Source organism: Pteropus alecto, unplaced genomic scaffold (genome assembly GCF_000325575.1).
Source record: "Pteropus alecto unplaced genomic scaffold, ASM32557v1 scaffold7, whole genome shotgun sequence".
NCBI lineage: Eukaryota > Metazoa > Chordata > Mammalia > Chiroptera > Pteropodidae > Pteropus > Pteropus alecto.
Window position 1 is genome coordinate 18,992,572 of NW_006494614.1, and position 21,221 is coordinate 19,013,792.

Here is a 21,221-nt window from a genome sequence, read left to right on the forward strand (position 1 = left end):
CCCCTGTCCTCAAGAAAATTACAGTCTGATGAAGAGAGACTGCCATAAAAGAGAATTTCCAAACACTGCACTAAATGCAGTCATAAAAGTAAGCATGGGGACCATGGGAATACCAAAAAAGAATGTATAATTTGGAAGTGACCGTAACAGTCACTCAGACCAGACTGATACTTGAATCCCTTCTAAAAATTCCAATTTATATTGCCTACAGTGAAATCCTTTCCTAAAGTTAATGTTACATGAATACTCCATAATAAAACATAGAAAAGAACTGCTCCAAAACAAAGAGAAAATGGGGGAAATGACACCTAAGGACCACCTACTTGTGCTTTTGCCAGCCTTTCCTTGGGCCCCAGAAATACCTCTAAGGAACCAAGCAACTGTAGGGCACTACTATACGTCTTCGTCACTGAAGTTTTCTTAATAATAAAAATAATGTAGAGACTTTTAGTCAAGATAGTGTAGTAGGTAGACACTGTGCTCACCTCCTCTTAGAATCACATCAAAATTACAACTAAAACTACAGGACAACCATCATTGCGAGTTATCAGAGGTCTGGCTGGACAGAAGTCCTACAACTGGGGACATACATAAGAGACCACCTCAAGAATGTTAGGAGAGGCAGAAGCATGAAATGGGCTGGTCCCACAACCACATGTGGTGGTTGAGAATCAGGAGGGCCATCTTGGCTGCGAAGGACCTCTGGAGAAGCGAGGGGTCCCAGCCACACACTAGGTTCCCCAGCCTACGGTTTCAGGGCCAGGAAGAGAAGTCCCCACAACCTCTGGCTGTAAAAACCAGTGGAGACTATGGCTGAGTGAGACAGAGATTGTGGCTGAGTGAGAGAGAGGGCTGAGGGAGTCACAAACGTTCCTCTTAAAGGGCCTGTGCACAGACTTACTCACTGACGGACTCACTTGCTCTGCGCTCCAGTGCTGGGGCAGCTGCTCTAAAAGCAGCAGGGATAAATGGGAGGAACTAAATTGTCTGGCTTCAGGATAAGGGCTGGAGGAGCAGCTTTCCCCTAGACAGAAGTGCTGGCAGAATCATTGTTCCTTTGTTGACCTTTCCCCTGTCCCATATCTGAGTCTCTATCAACCTGGTTGACACAGGTTGTCCCACTCAAGTGATTCCCTGAGACTCAACCCTCCTCCTCCCACAACTTGCAGGCCAACCCAAGTCACCTCCAGAGGCTTTTCCATACCAATGACCTGTCTTGGCTCTTGTTACAAACTTTCCTAAAATCTCTGAAAGGTTCACAAAACCCAAACAATCAGCATCTGGCCTTGGTACACCCAATACTTCTTGCTGAGAAGCCCCAAGCCCAGCACTAACAGCAGCCAGACTCAGTTCTCAGCTTGACCTCTCAAGGTACCTCTAAGCCCAGCATGGGTGGTGGCCATCTGCAGATTGCTTGGTGACTCTTGCCAGGTGGCCCCAGGCAGTGCACAGGCTGCAGATGAACTTGGCCTGCTGTCGAGCCCCTCCCAGGAGGCCCTGCTGCCTGGTGCCCTGCTTTGAGCTTGAGCACCACCCAGGACTGCATCCGTGGACAACACACCCAACGGGCAGACTGGGAAGGTTTCAGAGCCCTGCTGAAGTGAATCCTGCTCCACAGGGTCAGCCCCTCAATGGCCAGTCCTCACAACCAATCAGCCCAAGGGTCAATCCCTCCTACTAATGTAAAAAACAACAACCAAGGCTCAACTACAACAGGAGGGTACACATCCCATAAACAGGACACACCTGGAGCACCTGGCTCAGGTGGCCAGGGAAGGCCACTCTACGAAGACCAGGATACTTAGTAGCCCTAACTAATACATTGAAACACAGGGAGGCATCCAAAATGGGGAGACAAAGAAAACATGTCTCAAATGAAAGAACAGAACAAAGCTCTAGAAAAGGAACTAAACAAAATGGACACATGCTAAGCAATCTACCAGATGCAGAGTTCAAATTACTCATTAGAAGGATGTTCAATGAACTTAGGGGAAGAGTAAATGAACTCAATGAGAATTGTAACATAGAGACAGAAAACAAAAACCAGTCAGAAATGAAGAACATAACAACTGAAAAGAAGAATATATTAGAGGGAATCAACAGTAGGTTATACAGAGGACTGAATCAGCGATTTAGAAGATTAGGTAGCAGAAATCACCCAATGAGAACAGCAACAAGAAGAAAGAAACCCAAAAATGGGGACAAGTTTAAGGGGCATCTGGGACAACATCAAGAGTACCAACATTTGCATCATAGGGCAACAGAAGGAAAAGCGAGAGAGCAAGGAATTGAAAACCTGTTTGAAGAATATGATGGAAAACTTCCTTAACCTGGTGAAGGAAACAGACATACAAGCCCAGGAAGCACAGAGAGTCCCAAACAAGATGAACCGAAAGAGGACCACACAAAGACACATCATCATTAAAATGCCAAAGGTTAAAGACAAAAAGAGAATCTTAAAAGCAACAAGAGAAAATCAAGTAGTTACCTACAAGGGAGCTCCCATAAAACACTGTCAGCTGATTTTTCAATGGAAACTTTACAGGCCAGAAGGGATTGGCATGAAATACTCAGTGATGAAAAGCAAGGACCTACAACCAAGATTATTTTACACAGCATGGCTATCATTTAGAATCGAATGACAGATAAAGAGCTTCCCAGACAAGAAAAAGCTAAAGGAGTTCATCAACAGCAAAGTAAATCAATATTACAAGAACTGTTAGAGGAACTTCTTTAAGGGGAAAAAAAGATCAAAAATATAAATAAGGATGGCAATAACTACATATCTATCAACAATTACTTTAAATGTGAATGGATTAAATGCTCCAATCAAAACACATAGGGTGACTGAATGGATAAGAAAACAAGACTCATTTCAGATCTAAAGACACACAAACTGAAGTAAAGGGATGGAAAAAGCTATTTCATTAAAATGGAAGTGAAAAAAAATCTAGGTTAGCAATACCTACACCAGACAAAATAGTCATTAAATAAAGGCTATACAAGAGACAAAGAAAGATCCAGTAATCCCACTTCTGGCTATTTACCTGAAGAAACCCTAAATATTACTTTGAATGGCCATGTGCATCCATATGTTCACTGTAGCATTATTTACAACAGCCAAGAGATGGAGGCCACCTGGGTGTTCATCAATAGATGAATGGATTAAAAAAGGTGGTACATATATACAATGGAATATTACTCAGCCAAAAAAAAAAGAATGAAATCTTGCCATCTGCAACAACATGGATGGACCTAGAGGGTACTGTGCTGAGTGAAGTAAGTCAGACAGAGAAAGACAAATGCCATACAATTTCACTTACATATGGAATCTAAACAAAATAAACAAACAAACCAAAAACAAACTCATAGAACATTCTGAGGGCTGTCAGATGGCAGGGGGGTTGGAAAGATGGGTAAAAAAAGGGAAGGAATTAAGAAGTACAAATTGGTAGTTACAAAATAGTTAAGGGGATGTAAAATATAGCATAAGGAATATAATCAATAATACTGTAATAACTATGCATGGTGTCAGATGGATACTAGAATTATTGGGGTGATCACTTCATAAATTATATAAATATCTTATCACTATGTTGTATACCTGAAACTAATGTAATATCGTATACCAACTATAATTGAAAAAATAAAAAAATTATTAAAAAAAGAATAACTTGGAATTAGTTCAGCAATGAATCAGGCTAAGCACGCCTTGCTAATATTTTCCAAAGTATAAAAGCTACCAAATTTCTTGAGTGGCTAAAAGTTTTTTTTTAATCTTTCTTGTTTTAATTTGTTGATAATTTTTCTGAAATATGTCACTGGAACTCACGGCCTGGCTTACTTTTAGCAAGGGATAGAGGATCTGACTATTTCCCCACAAATGAAGATCTTACAATGCCTCAGAGAAATGACTGAATATCAATTTTATTTTCCAGTACTGAAAACAAAAATTCCTAAAACATAGGATGTTGAGCCAAAAGTATACATATAGACCCAGACACAATCTAGAAGTTCTTGGTTACTGGTTTTAAAAATCTTGCCTAGACTCTTATTCTCTTGTCACTTATAATTTCCTATAAATGAAGAATCCTAAAGGTAAGAGGAAATTCCATTTGCTGAGTGTTTCACTAAAGTGAGTTCTACTTAATAGAAGATTCATTTTCTGTTTTTAAAAATATTTTACTCTATTTACTCCTAATAACTCTTTCTTTACATTATAACTCCTGAATAATGGTTCTTCCAAGTATAGTTATGAGCAGAATTTTAACTATAAGGAAATAGGGATGCCATGAAAATAGTGGCCATTTTTTTCATAAATATTGTGGTTTGGCCACAAATAATAATGAACAAAATGTATTATTTACAGAGAGGAAGCAGATATTTCTTCATTACAACATTAATGAACTAGGAATAAATGCTATGATAATTTTAGCCTTGTTTCCAATATTTATCAAACTACATGACTTTCAATTAGCCTTGAAACTCTAATGAATGTCCAGGAGAGCGGTGAGCATGTATGCAGATTAACATTACCAACAACTTTGTTCATTAGTTAAAAACTTTACTCAAGTCATTCCAGGCTGGTTGTAGAAACTTCAAGCAAGTTTTCTGATTTTAAAATTATAAGCACAGAGAATGCCTAAATTCAACTTATATAATAATTTTTAGATTAAAAATGTTTAAGATATTAAGGAAATCCAATCAAAACTCAATATAAATTATAAGAATATGTGCAATTCAAGCAACTGGCATTAATTTGAACAAAGCTTCAAATTTTGTTTCCAGTTTCACTATTTGCTAACAGAAGTTTTAGCACATGCCATTTGCAAGAAAAATCACTTTTAAATTAAAATGATCTATTGCCTTCTGAAACTAATGGTGATGATTGTACAACCTTGTAAATATACTAAAAACACTGACTCTCACCTTTAAGAGTACATTATATCTCAAAATATACAATGTTCTGAAAAAATGTTTTTAGATTGTTAAGTAAAACAATCAAATATTGATTAACATAATCAACTCATATTCTCATTGTTGTAAAAAAGTAAACCTCTTATCTTATAAATTTCACAATATATCTTTAAACAACAACTTTAAGAGATACAGAAGCATTAATTTTTATGATTTACTGCTGCGAGATGCACAGAATGTTGATCTACTGAGCATATGATTTAGAACATTATAGTGAACAGAATGAATCATATATAAAGATCAACTTTAAATCTCAGTGTTCTCAAAACCAGACTTTTCCTCTAGAAATCACAAGGCAGAGTTTTTGCAGAGCAATGAGTTCAGGGACTTACTTTATAACTGTTCCTTTGGTGCCCCCTGCTGTTGTTAGCATGACTCTTGTAGTTAAACTTACACGAAGATCATCTTGATCCAAACCCAGTAATTCAGCACAATATTCCAATGACTGACTAGATTTATTCTTCAGAGTACAACCACCTAATGAAAGTATATTTTAATTTGAAATTAATCAACATTATGTAAATCAGACTGTCAAGATTCATTTCTTAGAAGTATACTTCACTTATATAAAACTATGGAATAGACAAGGTTTATTTATGACTTTTAATTTCACCTCACTTTTTCACTACCCTTGTCTGATACTCATACCCTCAATAAGCTCAGTCTGAGACAAAATCACTCAACCCATCAATGTTAACCTGCCACTGTTTCATTTTTTATGGCCCTGCAAGTGAAAACTAATAATGATGGCTTATAATCCTTGTTGTAAAGTCACAGTGAGGTAAATACTCCATACCCACTAGGATAGCTATACTCTGACAGACAAAAAAGACAGTGTTGGTGGAGAAACAAAAACTTTTATACACTGTTGATGAGGATGTAAAATGGTACAGCTACTCTGAAAAACAGTCTGACAGTTCCTCAAAAGGTGAATCGTAGTTACTATATGACTCAATAGTTCCAATACTAGGCATTTACCCAAGAGAAATAAAAACATGTCTGCACAAAAATTTGTACACAGATGTGTACAGCAGCATTATTCATAACAGCCAAAGGTAGAAACAACCCAAATGTTGATCAAATGATGAATGGATAAAACAAAATGTGCTATATCCACACAATAGAATATTATTCAGCAATAAAAATAAAGACACAAAAATAAAGTCACAAAAGATCACATATTGTATGATTCCGTTTATATGAAATATGATAATAGAAAAATTTATAGAAAGAAAGTAGAATACTAGTTAAAACTAAAGCTGAGAGATTTGTGAGGGAGTGGGTGAGGTGACTGCTGACGGGTATGGAGTTTCTTTTTGGAGTGATGATCTAAATGTTATAAAACTGTGCTTCTGGCTGCACGACACATAATATACTAAAAACACTGAATTATACACTTTAAATGAGTGAACTGTATGGTATGAATTATATTTCAATAAAGCTGTTACAAAAAATGAGAATACTTAGAAAATTTATTAAACCTTTAACTCCATGAAAATAAGCTTACTACTAATTTTTAGTTTACACACACAAACATTATCTAAAATTATATAACTGAAAAAAATTGACCACCAATAATTCATTAATTCATTGAATACTTCTCCTTTACTATTCTGCAGTTTCTTACATACTTCCAGGAATTATGTAAGGCTAACATAAGAAAGCAAAAATATATAGAGCTTTTTCAGATAGTGAGAACATGCCAAAATTGACCTCTCCAATTGAAAATAAAAAATCAATTCTAATTAGAAAGAAACCATCTGGATCTACAGGAAGGATCACAGGAAGGATGAAGAGTAATATAATAAAATCTCAGCTATTAAAGTAAAAATAAACTAATTTATTCATTTTCTTGATTCACTGCCTCATTCCAGCCTTCTCTGCTTTCTACTCATTTTCCCTTCAACATCAGGAAGTTTAAGAAAAATAAAAGATGATGTAATTATGTGCTATGTACCTTCTGACCATTTAAGCACTTTTCAACTAAGTAAATCATGCTACATTTATGGTCCTTTGTATACATCTGCATGTTCTACCACAGAGTAATAACATGAAGTGTGAAAATGTCACTTTTATCACTTCTAACAACACTTTCAAAGTGTGCATTAAATATTCTAAACTTATTTTGTGTTACTTTGAACTCCCACGTGCTCCTTTGGTACAACAATGCTACAGAGCAAATGAAATATATTTTAACATTCATCAAATTTTCAAAATAAAACTAATAAAAAAAATTAATGCACACTGAGAACATACCTGATTTTGCTTATTTTTAAATTATAAACTGGAAGTACTCTATTTTTATTTTACAATTATTCATTAAAATAAGGTGATTACTATGTGCTAGACATAAGCATTCACATAATTTTACAAATATTTAATTCATTTATTGCTCTGTATAACATGATAGGGACTGTTGTTATCTCCAGTTTACAGGCAAGGAAACAGACATGGAGAGGTTAAATTCCTGGCCAAAGGTCACACAGGCAGTTAACACATGGTGAACAGTCTGGCTTAAGAGCACGTGCTCTTTTTTCTCAAACCAACAATAGGTTCTGTCACCATGAAAAGTCTGAATTTTAAACAGATTCTTGGATTGGGGGCTCATATCCATCAGCTCATTCAATTTAGCACCCGTCTCATCCCCTCTAGCTGTTCCAGAACTGCTACCTTCACCATGAAGCTCCATGAGTTTCCCCAATTCAAAGTGGGGCTTCTTCAGCATTTTGACTTTTCTAACAAAGACATCAGTTTTTGTCCTGAACATCTTCAGTCATTAGCCTGAATTTCCTAAATGCAATGTCATCATTCTGCAGATCAGTTAGGCTCACTTCAAAAACACTACCTTGAGACCATCAGATGCAATTTTGGTTCCTTGAGTTCTCTTGACTAAGAGCAGTCTCAATATTACTTATATTGAACATAACTGGTATTTTCACACCATACCAATCTTCCTTAGGAAATGGGTCAGTTACTCTTCTTGGTTCCCTTTTGGTCGCCTTTTGTAAGGCACTTGTTCTTGCTGACCACCATAGTGCTGCTCAGAGAGCCAAAAAAGGGAGCATGTGCTCTTAAACATCATGCTATGCTGCATCTGATGTTACTGAACTCACAGCCTCATAGGACATTAGATCTGAAAGTCATCAAGACTATTTCAATCTGCTCATTCACAGATGAGGATACTCGGGAAGGTTCAGTGACTGGGGCACTGAGGGACAATTATCACAAGTACTCAAGTTAGTTAGACTTTGGTAAAACCCAGCCTTCATATCTATAACTTGATTAATAACCATTTTACTTAACTTATATGCGTTTCACGTCTGTAAAATGGAGATAATATCCCCTACTTCATTATCTTTATGAAGTTTAGATGATAATTATGTTTATGATGAAATATAATATATAAAAGGTCTTACACAAAGCAGCCATATTTTTTAAATGTTCTTTTTCTTTACTCTTGTTCTACTTCCCTATGTGCATACTATTGCTAGATACTACACTTCGAAAGCACTTCTCATGGATTATTTATTGTTTTACAAATGAAAAAGACCAAGGCTCAGAGAGCTTCTAGAATCTGACACTAAAGCTCATGTTATTGACTTCTACACTAAGTGGTGTGTTCAATTTTTTTTTAACTCACTGTAAAATTTTTAAATAATATATTTATGCAGGAGTCAACAATCTTTTTCTCTAAAATGTCAGGCCTTACAGTCTCTGTCACAACTACTCAGCTCTGCCACAATAGCACAAAAGCTGGAATAGACAAGACATAAGTAAATGGGTGTAGCTGTGTTCTAACATTATTTTTGCAAAAACAGGCAGCTGGGCAGATTTAGGCATGGGCCATAGTTTGCCATCCCTGTATTCATGGATCAAACTTATGATTATATAAAAATTCTTACTCTTTATGTAGAAACCAAAACACTAGAGTTGAAAATTACTTTCATACAGGCACTTAAATGCTCTTTTCGATTTACATAAAGTTTATCCTATTCTCATTTTCCAGTAATAAAATATATAGGCTTTAATGTATTCAACTGCCCTAATTAACTGATCCAAGTTTAAGTCGATTAATAAGAAAAATGTCAAAATACTTTAACAGATGATACGGAATTATTCTGTTCACTTATTGGGAAAGTATAACGTCAGCTGAAAAATTTAACTAAATATGACCCTGGTAGTCAGTTGCTTGTCCTTCATAAATGAGTCTATTCCTCATCAGTATCACTAATTTCTTCAAAACAGAGCTCATAATGACTAATAATGCAGCATCCTTCATTTGTACAATTCACCATGTAACACGGTATAGTCTAGAAATTTCAGGGTATTAACAAACCTGCACACAAATAGATGCAATTTACCCATGATAAAGAAATGACAGAACTTATAATTTTACTCCTCTTTAAAACAAAACAAATAAACCGCAAAAAAACCTGAAGTGCTGCCGGCTTCCTCAAAATCAATATTTCCAAGATGCAGGACACCAGCAACTACCCGGAACAGATCAAGCTTTTCATTATCATCCAAACCAATCTTTTTCATGGCTGTGCACATTCTAATAAAATCTCCGTGGTCATCTAACAGAGGGTCTTTCAAGGAACCTGCCTTAAGATGCTACAAAATAAAAATACATCAATTAACCACATTTACATTATTTAAGTATACTAAAAAAAATTACACAAGGTCTATTGTTGCACTATATAACATGCAAAAATAAAATTGTCTAGGGAAAAACTTTAGCATTCTAACACATTCAAAAACCAAAATTACTGGGCAAAGTGTACACAGGATCTCTGTATAATTTCTTTCGACTGCATGTGAATCTACGATTATCTCAATAAAAATTTCAGTCAAAAATAGAATGAGATGAAAAAAATGGAATCAGATATTTTCTAATCAAATTAAAATTTTAACTGTAAAGCCTTATAATGCTGGGATATTACAGAAAAATAAAAATTGAGTAAAACATAAGGAAATATCAGTGATTGAAATGAATCAACATGAGCCATAAGTCAAAAAGAACTGAAGTAAAAAACTGTACTAAAAATTTAAGTCTGACATTTAGAATAAACTGCCGTCAACTGCACCAATATTCAACAGTAGTAAATAGTGGACAGGCTAATAACAGTTTTCATGGTCTGAGAATTATTTTTTAAACCTTTTTTTTGTGTGTAAATATATATGAGGTAAAACATATTAGTAGGTATTATGCACTTTAAGAATTTATGCAATGACTGAAAACATTTCAGAAAAAATGAAGAGAAAATTTGCTTTCTCTCCTAAAAGAACTTGCATCAAAAGTAGTCATTTGTTAGACCCTATAACAAACTCAGAAAAGAAGAAAAGTCAGGCCTATAAAAACCAAGAGGAGAAAAATAAAAGTTACTGGACACAGAAAGGCTGGACTACGGATTTTCCAGAACTTCAGAATGAATAAATGAAACTAAATGTTAGGTAACTGCATGAAAATTGTCCATCAAAGATGCCTCTAAGAGGTTTCTTTCCCTCCCAGTTGCCAATTGCTTCCTAGCTAAAGTTTTAATTGCCTTTCCACAAAATTCCTTAAAATGTTTAATTATGTTTGTATGAAATTTCTGAAAAATGTCTAGATAAAGAAATTTAATTTTACTCTTCAAAGCAACAAAGAAAACAATCACATGCAGCCAAAGTTAACAGGAAACATACCATGCATTATTTTTAGTCTTGCAACTGAACGGTCACTTCATTTAAAAACTGTTTCTAATCAAATGTTAATGACCACATTGCTGTTATAGCAGACTAAAAATACTGCGTTCTCCTAAAAATTACACACAGCTTAAAAACACTCAAATGGAACCAGGCAAAGGATTCTAATTAGTCAAAATGATCACCTCGTCCTCCTGATAAAGAAAACATAAAAAGTAATTTAAACATATTAATCCATTGCTCTATTATGCATTTAGATATATATACACACACACACACTCAATAATATGAATGAGATTCTTAATAAAGTATGCTGATGCTAGAATCAGAAAGGGCACATTTTCTTCTTAGACGAGTACTAAGAATGCATATGTTACTTTTTAAAAAGTAAAATCCAGTTTTCTTTCCTAACTCAGTTTATTCCATGCCAAAAGGTCAATTAATATGTATATGTATATATTTTTCCCTTTATGACAGCTACAATATCCCACTAGAAAATAAATGTCCCCATTATCTTAGTGAAAAAAAATACAATGTCTATACTTTGATGATGCCTTATAAAAATATAGGTTATCATAACAAAGGCAGATACTATAATAAACATTAATGCTACTTTTTAAAGTTCCAACCATGAATGTAACAAACTAAAGTTTGTGATTCATAATTCAGACATCTGTATCTAAAATGATAAATAAAATGTAAGCTTAAACAAAGATTAAATGTAGGCTGATCTGATCAGAATTCAAAATAATGGGGATTTTCATTTGTTTCCTGTTTTTTCTACGAATGTAACAAAGACTAATTCATCTCACTAAGTTTTGAAAGGAGTCAAAAACATCCGACTCAAATTCAAGAGCATTAAAAACTGAGTATAATAAAAACTTGTTCAATTAAATACTGAATAGAAATCTTTTAATAAAATTAATAAAGACAACATGAACTAGTCCATATAATTAATCCTGACTTCGTATTTCATAATGTAAGCTCCTTGAGGAGATACAACTTAATACCACTTATTACTTAAACACTGCATATTAAAATGTATAAGGGTTGTTACAGATTTTTAGGTTAAGGATTTAATGTTTTTAAAATAATACTTAATGGTATAATTACAACTAACCTTAGAAACGTAATAATTCAGTAAGACCTATATATAAAACTTTTCATAATATATTACAGAACTATGATGTTGTAAAGAAAAATACAATAATATATAAGCATTAATTCACAAGAATGTTTATTCTATTTAGTGTCTACTACAAAGCTTACTGCAGCCTTGAAGTAGGCAATAAATTATAAAGGATATATTTTATACTTAATCCCAAGTGGGTACTATGAGAGTAAGTTTCAAAAATGTTAGCGCAGGATAATTCTTTTACAATTTAACACTCTCATGCTGGGAAAAAGAACAAAAGGAAAGTAGTTGTGTGCTGAGGCCTGACCAAGAAGAACCAGAACCTATAGTTTCTGTAGATACAAACATAGGAATACAGTACTACATACACTCTAAGAGAGATTTGGATGAGTATTTAGTTTTTTAAAGTACAAGCCTAAAAGTCAAAAATCTTATTTGAGCTCCAAAATAAAAAAAATATGTATTATCTTTCAGCATAATTTTTTTGTATTAAAGACTTTAAAAAACAGTCTACCATACCTCAGGAGTTTTTCGGTTCTGCAAAATTTGTTTGTCAGTTTCTTTGTTAGCAAAGTATCTAGTGCAGCCTCGGTTTAAATACTATGACAAAGAAAGGTAAAATAAAATTAACAAATATGATCCTAATGAAAATAATACATAAGAAAACACAACTTATTAAGTAGTGCTAACCATAAAGAATTTCTAAACATAACATCTCAGTTAAAACCCATACTTCTAATGCAACGGCTAGGTGGAGAGCCAGAGGAGAGAAAGAGCAATTAGGGGGATCAGTTTATAAACTATATAATTGTCTAACAAATGTACTATATACTTAAACTAATAATAAAATTAAATTTAAAAAAAACCCATACTTTTATATAAGCATTTTACTTCCACTAATCAAACCAGAGATGTTGAAAATCCCAATTCTTGAAAGTAGATTTAAATTAAATGATTAACGTAAAAATCAATACCATAAACCTTTCCTATACTTAAAGGGCAAAAATTTTAAATACTCTCAGTGTCAAACATCTTACTAAAGATACATATAGTTCATAAGTACTACAGATAATAAAAATCACATTCATAATCAATTATAAAGTCTCAAATAAAGACCCACATAGTGTGATTTAATATTTTAAATTCTAACTAACAAATATTATCCTTGAGTTTCTAATTTTTTATTTTTAGAGTCAGTGCTTTGAAACATGCCTTTCATATTTACTGACAATTAACACTGACTATATGTAAATTATAATACTTGCTTTATGAACCGTCATAGTTATTAAAATAACAATTTCAGCTTTTATCTCAAGGTTTTACTTTGTTGCCCAGAAGCCTTTTTAAAAGCCTTTTTAAAACATAAAAGAAGAAAAGCAGTTGAAAAGAAAATACCACTACATTGGTCTCAAAGAAAATCTATTACAACATTTAGGGGAGGGGAGGCAGGAAAGAAGTACACAGGGAACGAGATGGATACTTTTAAGAAATATCTCAGCTTCTGTTAAATCAGGTCATTATGATTCCAGTGCATCATGGCATGAATTCCAAGATTAAATATACCACACCACATCAAATAGATACCAAGGGAAAAAAATTATAGTAAATTTTGAATAATGGGATAAATTAGTATTTTATATGATCAATGCTTCTATCTTTCCCATTATAATAAAATTAAAATTAGTTAAAACGAGAAAATGGTATATAATTTTTCTTTCTGCTCTAGGAACTTTGGGAAAAAAAAATAAAAGGGAGGGCGATACTACTGGTAAACATTTTCAATTAACTGTTTCAAAACAGAGCTCTATTATTTAGCAAGATCATAATGGCTAAAACATATGGGGCCCCCAAAAAAGTTTTCTTTGCTATCGAGAGTTTTATCTCCCAACCCCAACTATTTTTATCAAATACTTGGCTTTTGGACAAATTGACTTAATAGTCAAACCTAGGAAAGATACTTGTTTATTCCAAATTTTCTGTAATTAGAAAGCTGTAACTATTCTTGCCCTCCATTCTCATTCTATCCAAGCTTTATTCGTATTCAAGATCTTTGCATGACTGTAACAAATACTTCCATAAAACATGTGCAAAAGTATTTGAAATTGATTAATATAAGAATTTTAAACCTTTTGTTTTCTAAAATACAGATACAAATTTTTTAATACAAATGTTTTCAGACAGGTGTATCACTACAGTTTTTACACACTAATAAGGATATAGTGACAAAAAAAATTGAAGGTGTTCACCCTACTGTAGGGTTCTCCTTTGTTTTTACAACCTAAGAGTTATACTTAGAGGCCTAAACTAAACTACAGAAAAACCTGATGAAAGTACCAACACACTTTCAAATAGCTTTAAGGTATAACCATTTGTGGGGAGGGATAGAGAGGTATGTGTATACATGCATGAGAGGAATATCGAAGATGCCAGATATATTTGGGTAAATAAGGTAATGCTGCTCCTCTAGTTTCCTACACCAAAAGGACTCTCCTGTAAGAGAGGAAATCATGTCTCCCAGTTCACCTTAGAGGCAGGAAACTGAGACCTGATAAAGTATATCAGTAACTGCCCTCATCGGATGCCTGCCACCGTGCAAGGAAAGACCATACATCCTGAGACACAAAAACTATGCTCCTAAGCCTCCAAACAGAAAGAAATGCTAGATTAAAATGAGAACAGTCACATCATTTTATCGTTAACTCTTTGTGGACAAAGCCATATCATCATTATTACATTTCATGTGATTCACAGTAATTCGTACTCCTTTTCTAAAAAATCAATGTAGAGATACGCCTCTTCTACCTTCATGAAGATAATGTGGGCAACTAACTTCAAATCTCAATTTATTTGGTGAGTTCTAGAGAAGGCTGGACATTGTAGAAGTATATAAACAATGCAGTGATAAAGCATTTTAAAACAATAAAGTTTTAAAATTTCCAAATACACATTAAAAAAAACTAATCGAATCACTTCAGGATCACGTCATAAATTATATAAATATCTAGCCATTGTACTTTGTATCAGAAACTAATATAAAATAATAATAAAAAAGAAATTGATTGAATAGAGAGAAGCTGGGTTGCAAAAACAGACACACAGAGAACAATAATTAAATATGTATGTATGTCATGATTCTCAAATGGAAAACTCCTGTCCAAATAGGACTATCAAAATCACCTGGAGAAATTTATGCAAACTACATTCCTAACCCCTATCCCATGACTCCTATATATCCCTCTTAGGGACAGTGTTTTCTAGCTGAGAATTTGTAAATTATGCTAACCATCCCCAGTCACCATTTCTTGAAACTCTACTGGCCTGTGATTCTTGACACTCCTGATTTTCCTTGTACTTCTCTCATAACTCCATTTATGCTTTCTGTCTTGGGCAACTCTTGGTCTGTTCATCCTCTTCAACTCCAGAGTTTGAATACTGACACATGCTTTTTTCACATTACACAATCTCTCTAGATAATCTCATTTAACACCATCGTAGTTTTAACTATCACCAGAGTACTGACATCTCCCAAACTTGTCACTCCAGCATTGACAACGATCTTCAGATTAGTTATCTGCCTTCTGAACATTTCCACTTCAGATGATCCATAGGTTCCAAAACTCAACTTGCCCTATATGCCAAATCTTCCACCTGGCCCCACTATGGTATTTACATCCATCTAGTTTCCCTGGTCAAATTTTGGAAAATTATTCCAGACTCTTCCTTCTCCCAACCATATTCAGTCTACAAGTCCTATCAATTTTACCTCCTAATATTTTAAACATCCCCTCCTCTATAAACCAAATTCAGGCACTGAGTAACTGCTACTTCAACTATAGCCATAGGTTCCCAACCAATCTACCCATGGTTGCAATTTCTATGGATAGAAATTGTACCCGCTTAAAACCATCTCCATATAAAGCCCAGAGGTTAAGTATTAGACCTGATATCCAATTTTCTACTTAAAGCCCTTCAATAGCTCCTTATTAACTACAAAAGTCCAAACTCTTTAGACTCACTTCCTACCACTTTCTGCTCTACCATTTAAACTGTTTCTTGTTTTTCTTTGTTCATCTTCTTTTGTATCTACCAAGAATATCCTTTGCATCTTTTTTTCTCTAGTTAATACCTGAAAAATCCTTCAGGATTCTCATCAAGTGTCAGTTGTTCCAGTAAGATTTTCCAAAATCCACAGCATCCTATGCATATCTCTTTCTTATCATTAAACATATCCATCAATTTGTGTGTGTCCCACCAGATTCTAAGTTGCTCAGGAGCACGAACTGTGTCTCACTTATCTTTTTAACCTTGGCACAATGCTTGATACCCAGAGGATAAACAGTAAATATTTGTTGTTAAACTGAATTAAGGAAGATAATCATGGGTCCTCTATTAGTATTAATTCAGTGGTCAAACTTTTCTTTTACAAAAAGTCAAAGGTAACTTTAAAACCAGCATGACGGAACTATTATGAATTTCTTTTTGAGTTTAAATTGATCAAGGGGTTTAACATTTATCCTTTTACCTATCCCATTACTTACCTCCTCATATAGTACTATATTATAAACTCGGCAGTAAATCTCAATAGAGATCTACTTAATACAGAAGCCATTCTATTACATTACACTGGATTTAATGTAAGTTACATAAAACTAGATATCAAAATCCACTGAAATAAGTTTTATAATTGAAAGAAATCGAATATACAAAAATTGTATGAAATTTTTCATCCAACCTACCCGAAAATTATCTGGGGAGCTCAAATGAAGTTTTTCCCTAATATCTTCAGAAGCACCAGCACACAACCTATAAAAGATGTGATAATTCCTCTCCTCTTTGCCTTGAACACAGATCCTAGATTTCTCTAGAAGATAATGTGAAACAAATCCTCCAACAACTGAACTCTAAAAAACAAAACAGAGAAAATATACTTTTCCATATGAAGTCATAAAGTATAACCTACCAAAGTTAAAGTATTATCTTTTTAAATAAACAACTATCAAAAAGACTGTAGGATTTATCAAATAAAAGAGAAAAAATAGATATATAAATGTAAGCTTAGCGTATTTAGAGGTCACAGTGAACAAATAAATTTTCCATGAGTTCAAGTACAACTCTAATTCTATCAAGACACTTGTATTTTTCAAAAAACATTCCCCCAAATATATCATCCCCAAACTCATTCTCACTTACCTTTTCATTGAAATGTATTTCTACAAATTTTCCAAATCGACTGCTATTATTGTTGCGAACAGTCTTTGCATTTCCAAAGGCTTCTAAGAGTGGGTTAGCTATTGAAAGAAAAATAAAAATATTCCATCAAAAAATTAGCATGAAGGAAAATTACAAAACAATATACACAGTATGTTTCCATTTACTAATATATATAGCGCTAGCAAAATTTCTCAAAAATATTAATATGAAAATTTACATGTAATGTCAAATTCCACAATATTTATTGACTACCACTATATTCAGTCCCTATTAAAGTACAAGAAATGGGAAAAATACTCAAACTATATTTAAAAAACATACATGTTACGGAAAAGACTAAATTTTTAAGTCACTCATTTACAAAATTTGTAAATTTCTCTAAAAATTTGAAGGTTTTCACAAGTATATCAGTCCTACAAGAGTAATTAATGATTATACTGTAGAAAGCACAAACCTCAAGCACAAAAGTGACAAAATACAGACAAAAAGTTATTAGTTGAGTTACTGGTCTAAAATATTTTATATATTAATAAAACCTCCAGATTTAACATTTTTACATGAACATCCAACAAAACATAACAAGTCAGCCTATAGAATTATCTACAAAAGGTTCTCAGAAAAATTGTTTTTAAAACTTCAATGAACAAATGTAAGTTTTTAATTGTTTTTTTTTTTTTTTATAATCACACATACATACATCTCATGACTGGAAAAGGGTCTCTTAAGAGTCTTATTCTTGTACTCACTAGAGTCTCAACTATAAATATACCAGATTAATGTCAATCTTACATATTTTCCATCAACCACCTCATAAACCGCTTCGCAATGTTACTGCTATACTCTTTCTTATGAAATCTTTTAAGGTCCATTTCTCTTATTCTATCTGTGTTAGAAAGCTCAACTAGTCTCTAAACCCTTTTAAAGATCATTTCCCAATTGTTTCACTTGCCAAAATAAGTAAGAAAGTATTAAAACTTAAAAAATGCTATTATATATACCTCACCTTTCAGATAGGCAAGAAAACTGAGGCCCATCAGGGTCAACTGACTTGTGGAAGGCCATATGACTGGCTGTTGGCAATGAAAGGAGTCAATTACAACTGTTACTGATGATCTGCTTTACTGATGATCTACTAGTTTTTTGCTGAAGAATTTAACAAATTAAGTAAAATGCCCCCAAATAGGGTAAGAGCCTCTCCATAAGAAAATTATATTAATGCTATTAATGATATACTCATCCCAGAACCAAAGACCAATCTTCAATTAAGAATGGCACCAAAAGATTTCTATGTCCTGTCAGTTAACATCTACTCTATCCTTTAGTAAGGTGCTATAGAAACATTTGGAATAATACTTTAGAACTTTCTCAACTTAACACACTACATATTGAACAATACATTCTCATGGAAGAAACCAGGTCTATATTCAATTCTCAAGAGAGTTTGTACCTCAAATAAACAAATCAGAATATTAATTGGCATTGTACTGCATTAAGCCTTAATTTGTTTTTATTTGTTTATTCAATTTTAAAGAGTGATTTCCTCGCTACAGTAAGGTACTTTACTGTGAATAAAGCATTACTTATGAGATCTTCATACCTGGGTGTGAACTGTACCACAGTGAGAACTGTAAGTAAAACTAGAAATTATTTATGTCTAGAAACACGATCATGTTATTAGACCATGTTGTTAGACTCCAATGCGAGGTTTATTAAATATCCAGGTCATGTCTCTGAGTCAAATTAAAATAAAATCATTCTTTATCAGATAGTCAAAAAGAAAAAAAATTAAAACAAAAAACTTTATTAATGCAAACTTTAAAAATATTAGTTTTTACATTCATCTACATGCATTTTTACATCATTGTGAAAAAAATACATCTGCTAGCTATGATCTAGCAAAATGCATAAACAGAGAAGGCCCCTAATACATTTCTGATCATCTTAAATTTTTCTTTAAAATGTCAATAATGTTAAAATATGCTTTTTAATAAAACACTTTTAGTTATTATATTTAATAAAATACTTAGTACAGCAAATAGTTAAGATACCTGGGTTTATATCCACTTCCACAACTGATAAGCAGTATGCTCTTCAGCAAGTTACTTAAGCATTTTTTACCCAGTTTCTCATCTGTTAAATAGGGATAAAATAGTACCTACCTCATTCTGTGAAGATTTAAATTAGATACAGATTTTAAACAAATCTAACAATGCCTAATACATCCTACATAGGTTAATATCATCGTCATTATTAAAACACTTACTGAGTGCCTAGTAGGGGAGAAAAAGCATGTGGATTCTAAGGAAACATCACTCCGTTAGACCAGAGGAGGCAGAGGCCAGACCACAAAGAACACCATAGGTGATGTTATTATGGACCTGGGACTTTATCTTGAGAAAAATATGAAACCATTAAAGGGTTTAAATAGAAAGAGATCATTCCAACTTTCATACAGAGAGTAGACTAAAGGGAAACAAGAATATAAGTGGAGAAGCCAGAGAGGAATCTATGATGTAGAAGGGTGGTGTAGATTCAACACAATAGTAAGCCTAGATCGATAGCCTCCAAAATGGGGTATAAGAGGATTTTCTAAGGATATGCAAGCATTGAGAGCTTAAGGAAATCAATTTACAGACTCTTGCCTTTCAATTGCATTCTTTTGTTAAAATGATTTCCCCAAAAAAGCACCCAATTCTCTCTTGCTTTACAAAAATCAAAGTCGATAAAGCAAACAGAAGGCCAAAGAGCTTCCTGTATTTTTTTCATTCATCCAACAGAAATTTATGGAGCATGTGTTACGTATCGGGTACTACTTTAGGGATTTGGAATATATAAAACTCCCTGCCCTCTTAGCACTTACATGGGGTGGGGTGCGGGAGGGGGGCATGGACATTAAGTAAATGAGAACATGATATCTGAGAAAAGATTTGAAGGAGAAAGGAGAGTCTTTTGGATCGCTGGGAGAATATTCCAAACTACTTAAGAGGATTCTCGTTAAGTTAATTTCAGTACATATCTAAGAACAAAAAATCAGAATTTTTAAAATTAACAATACCTTCAACAATTCTGTCATCAATATCTTGACCTGTTCCATAGGATTCAGTTAGATATCTGTTTAAAATATAGGATAAAAAACTTAGATGACAATATTGCATACATAAGTTATAATTTTAATATTATTTAATGTGTAAAATATAAACTGGGATCACTGTAATCATTTAAAAATCATAAATTTATATTTAAATACAACTATTCTGTTAAACCTCTATTTGAACTGCCTTTAACATCTAAATCAGCATTATTTTTAAAAATTTTTTTTGGAAATATTCTGACTTTAACCAACTATTTGGTTGTAAATATAACACATTTCACACAGTAATATTTATCTTCTGCATTAGATTCCAAAGTCTTTGTGAAAGCCTATTAATTCAGTCTTCATGGCTAGATAAAATATGGTGATCTGCCACTGAACAACTAAGAAGTTACCAGTTTTCTCGTTGTTACAGTGAAAGATAAAACATGATGGAACAACTGCTTGCCTGGTACATTTCAAAAAAGTAACTGCTGATTTACAATATAAGTTTATATTATATGTTTACAGTTCCTTGATTATTTGTTCATTTTCAAAGGTGGATATTAACCACAGACTTGCCATGATTATTACATAAAGGAGAGAAAAAATTCCAAGAGTATCAGGAAGAATTCATTTAACTAGAATTTCGTATACATAATAGGCAATAACAAATTCAAATTGGTTTCATACAAATAACTCTAAATAGTATATACATTTGCATAAAAAATAGAAAAATTTCAAAGAGACCCACCATTCAGCAATCAACTAAGAACTGTAATACCTTGAGAACACTACTGGTGAGAATTTAGAATGCACTGGACCTAGCAGTAGCTTCAACACTAGACTTAACATCCCTGAGAATGTAAATTAAAAGAATTAAACTATAATGAGCATTATAGTTCCTTTGGTATTTAAAATGCTATGACTTTAAACAAACTGTAGAGTTTAATGTGATGGCAGCAAAGAGATACATTGAGAGGAGGATTGTGGAGAGGTAGAAATAATGCCAAACATCATAAGCATAACGTAAAAAGTGGTTTCGACCACACTAATAAGGGAATATTGAGAACAGAATGTAAAGAATATTTGCAGATTTCCCTTTGCCTAACCAGCACTGATCTCAAAGATCCTCATGAGAAT

General features: G+C 33.3%; 1 protein-coding gene across 5 annotated transcripts in view; it reads right to left on the reverse strand.

Annotated features, from left to right (window-relative positions):
* MYO6 (myosin VI) overlaps positions 1-21,221 on the reverse strand; it is a 139,385-nt gene that overhangs the window by 45,151 nt on the left and 73,013 nt on the right. For all 5 annotated transcript variants that reach the window (XM_006926371.2, XM_015600455.1, XM_025042704.1 and 2 more), the window contains exons 7-12: positions 20,064-20,119; positions 16,988-17,085; positions 16,534-16,698; positions 12,317-12,397; positions 9,411-9,591; positions 5,310-5,454 (exon numbers count right to left, since the gene is read on the reverse strand). In XM_006926371.2, coding sequence (XP_006926433.1) covers positions 5,310-5,454; positions 9,411-9,591; positions 12,317-12,397; positions 16,534-16,698; positions 16,988-17,085; positions 20,064-20,119 — 726 coding nt within the window. The remainder of the gene's footprint in view (positions 1-5,309; positions 5,455-9,410; positions 9,592-12,316; positions 12,398-16,533; positions 16,699-16,987; positions 17,086-20,063; positions 20,120-21,221) is intronic.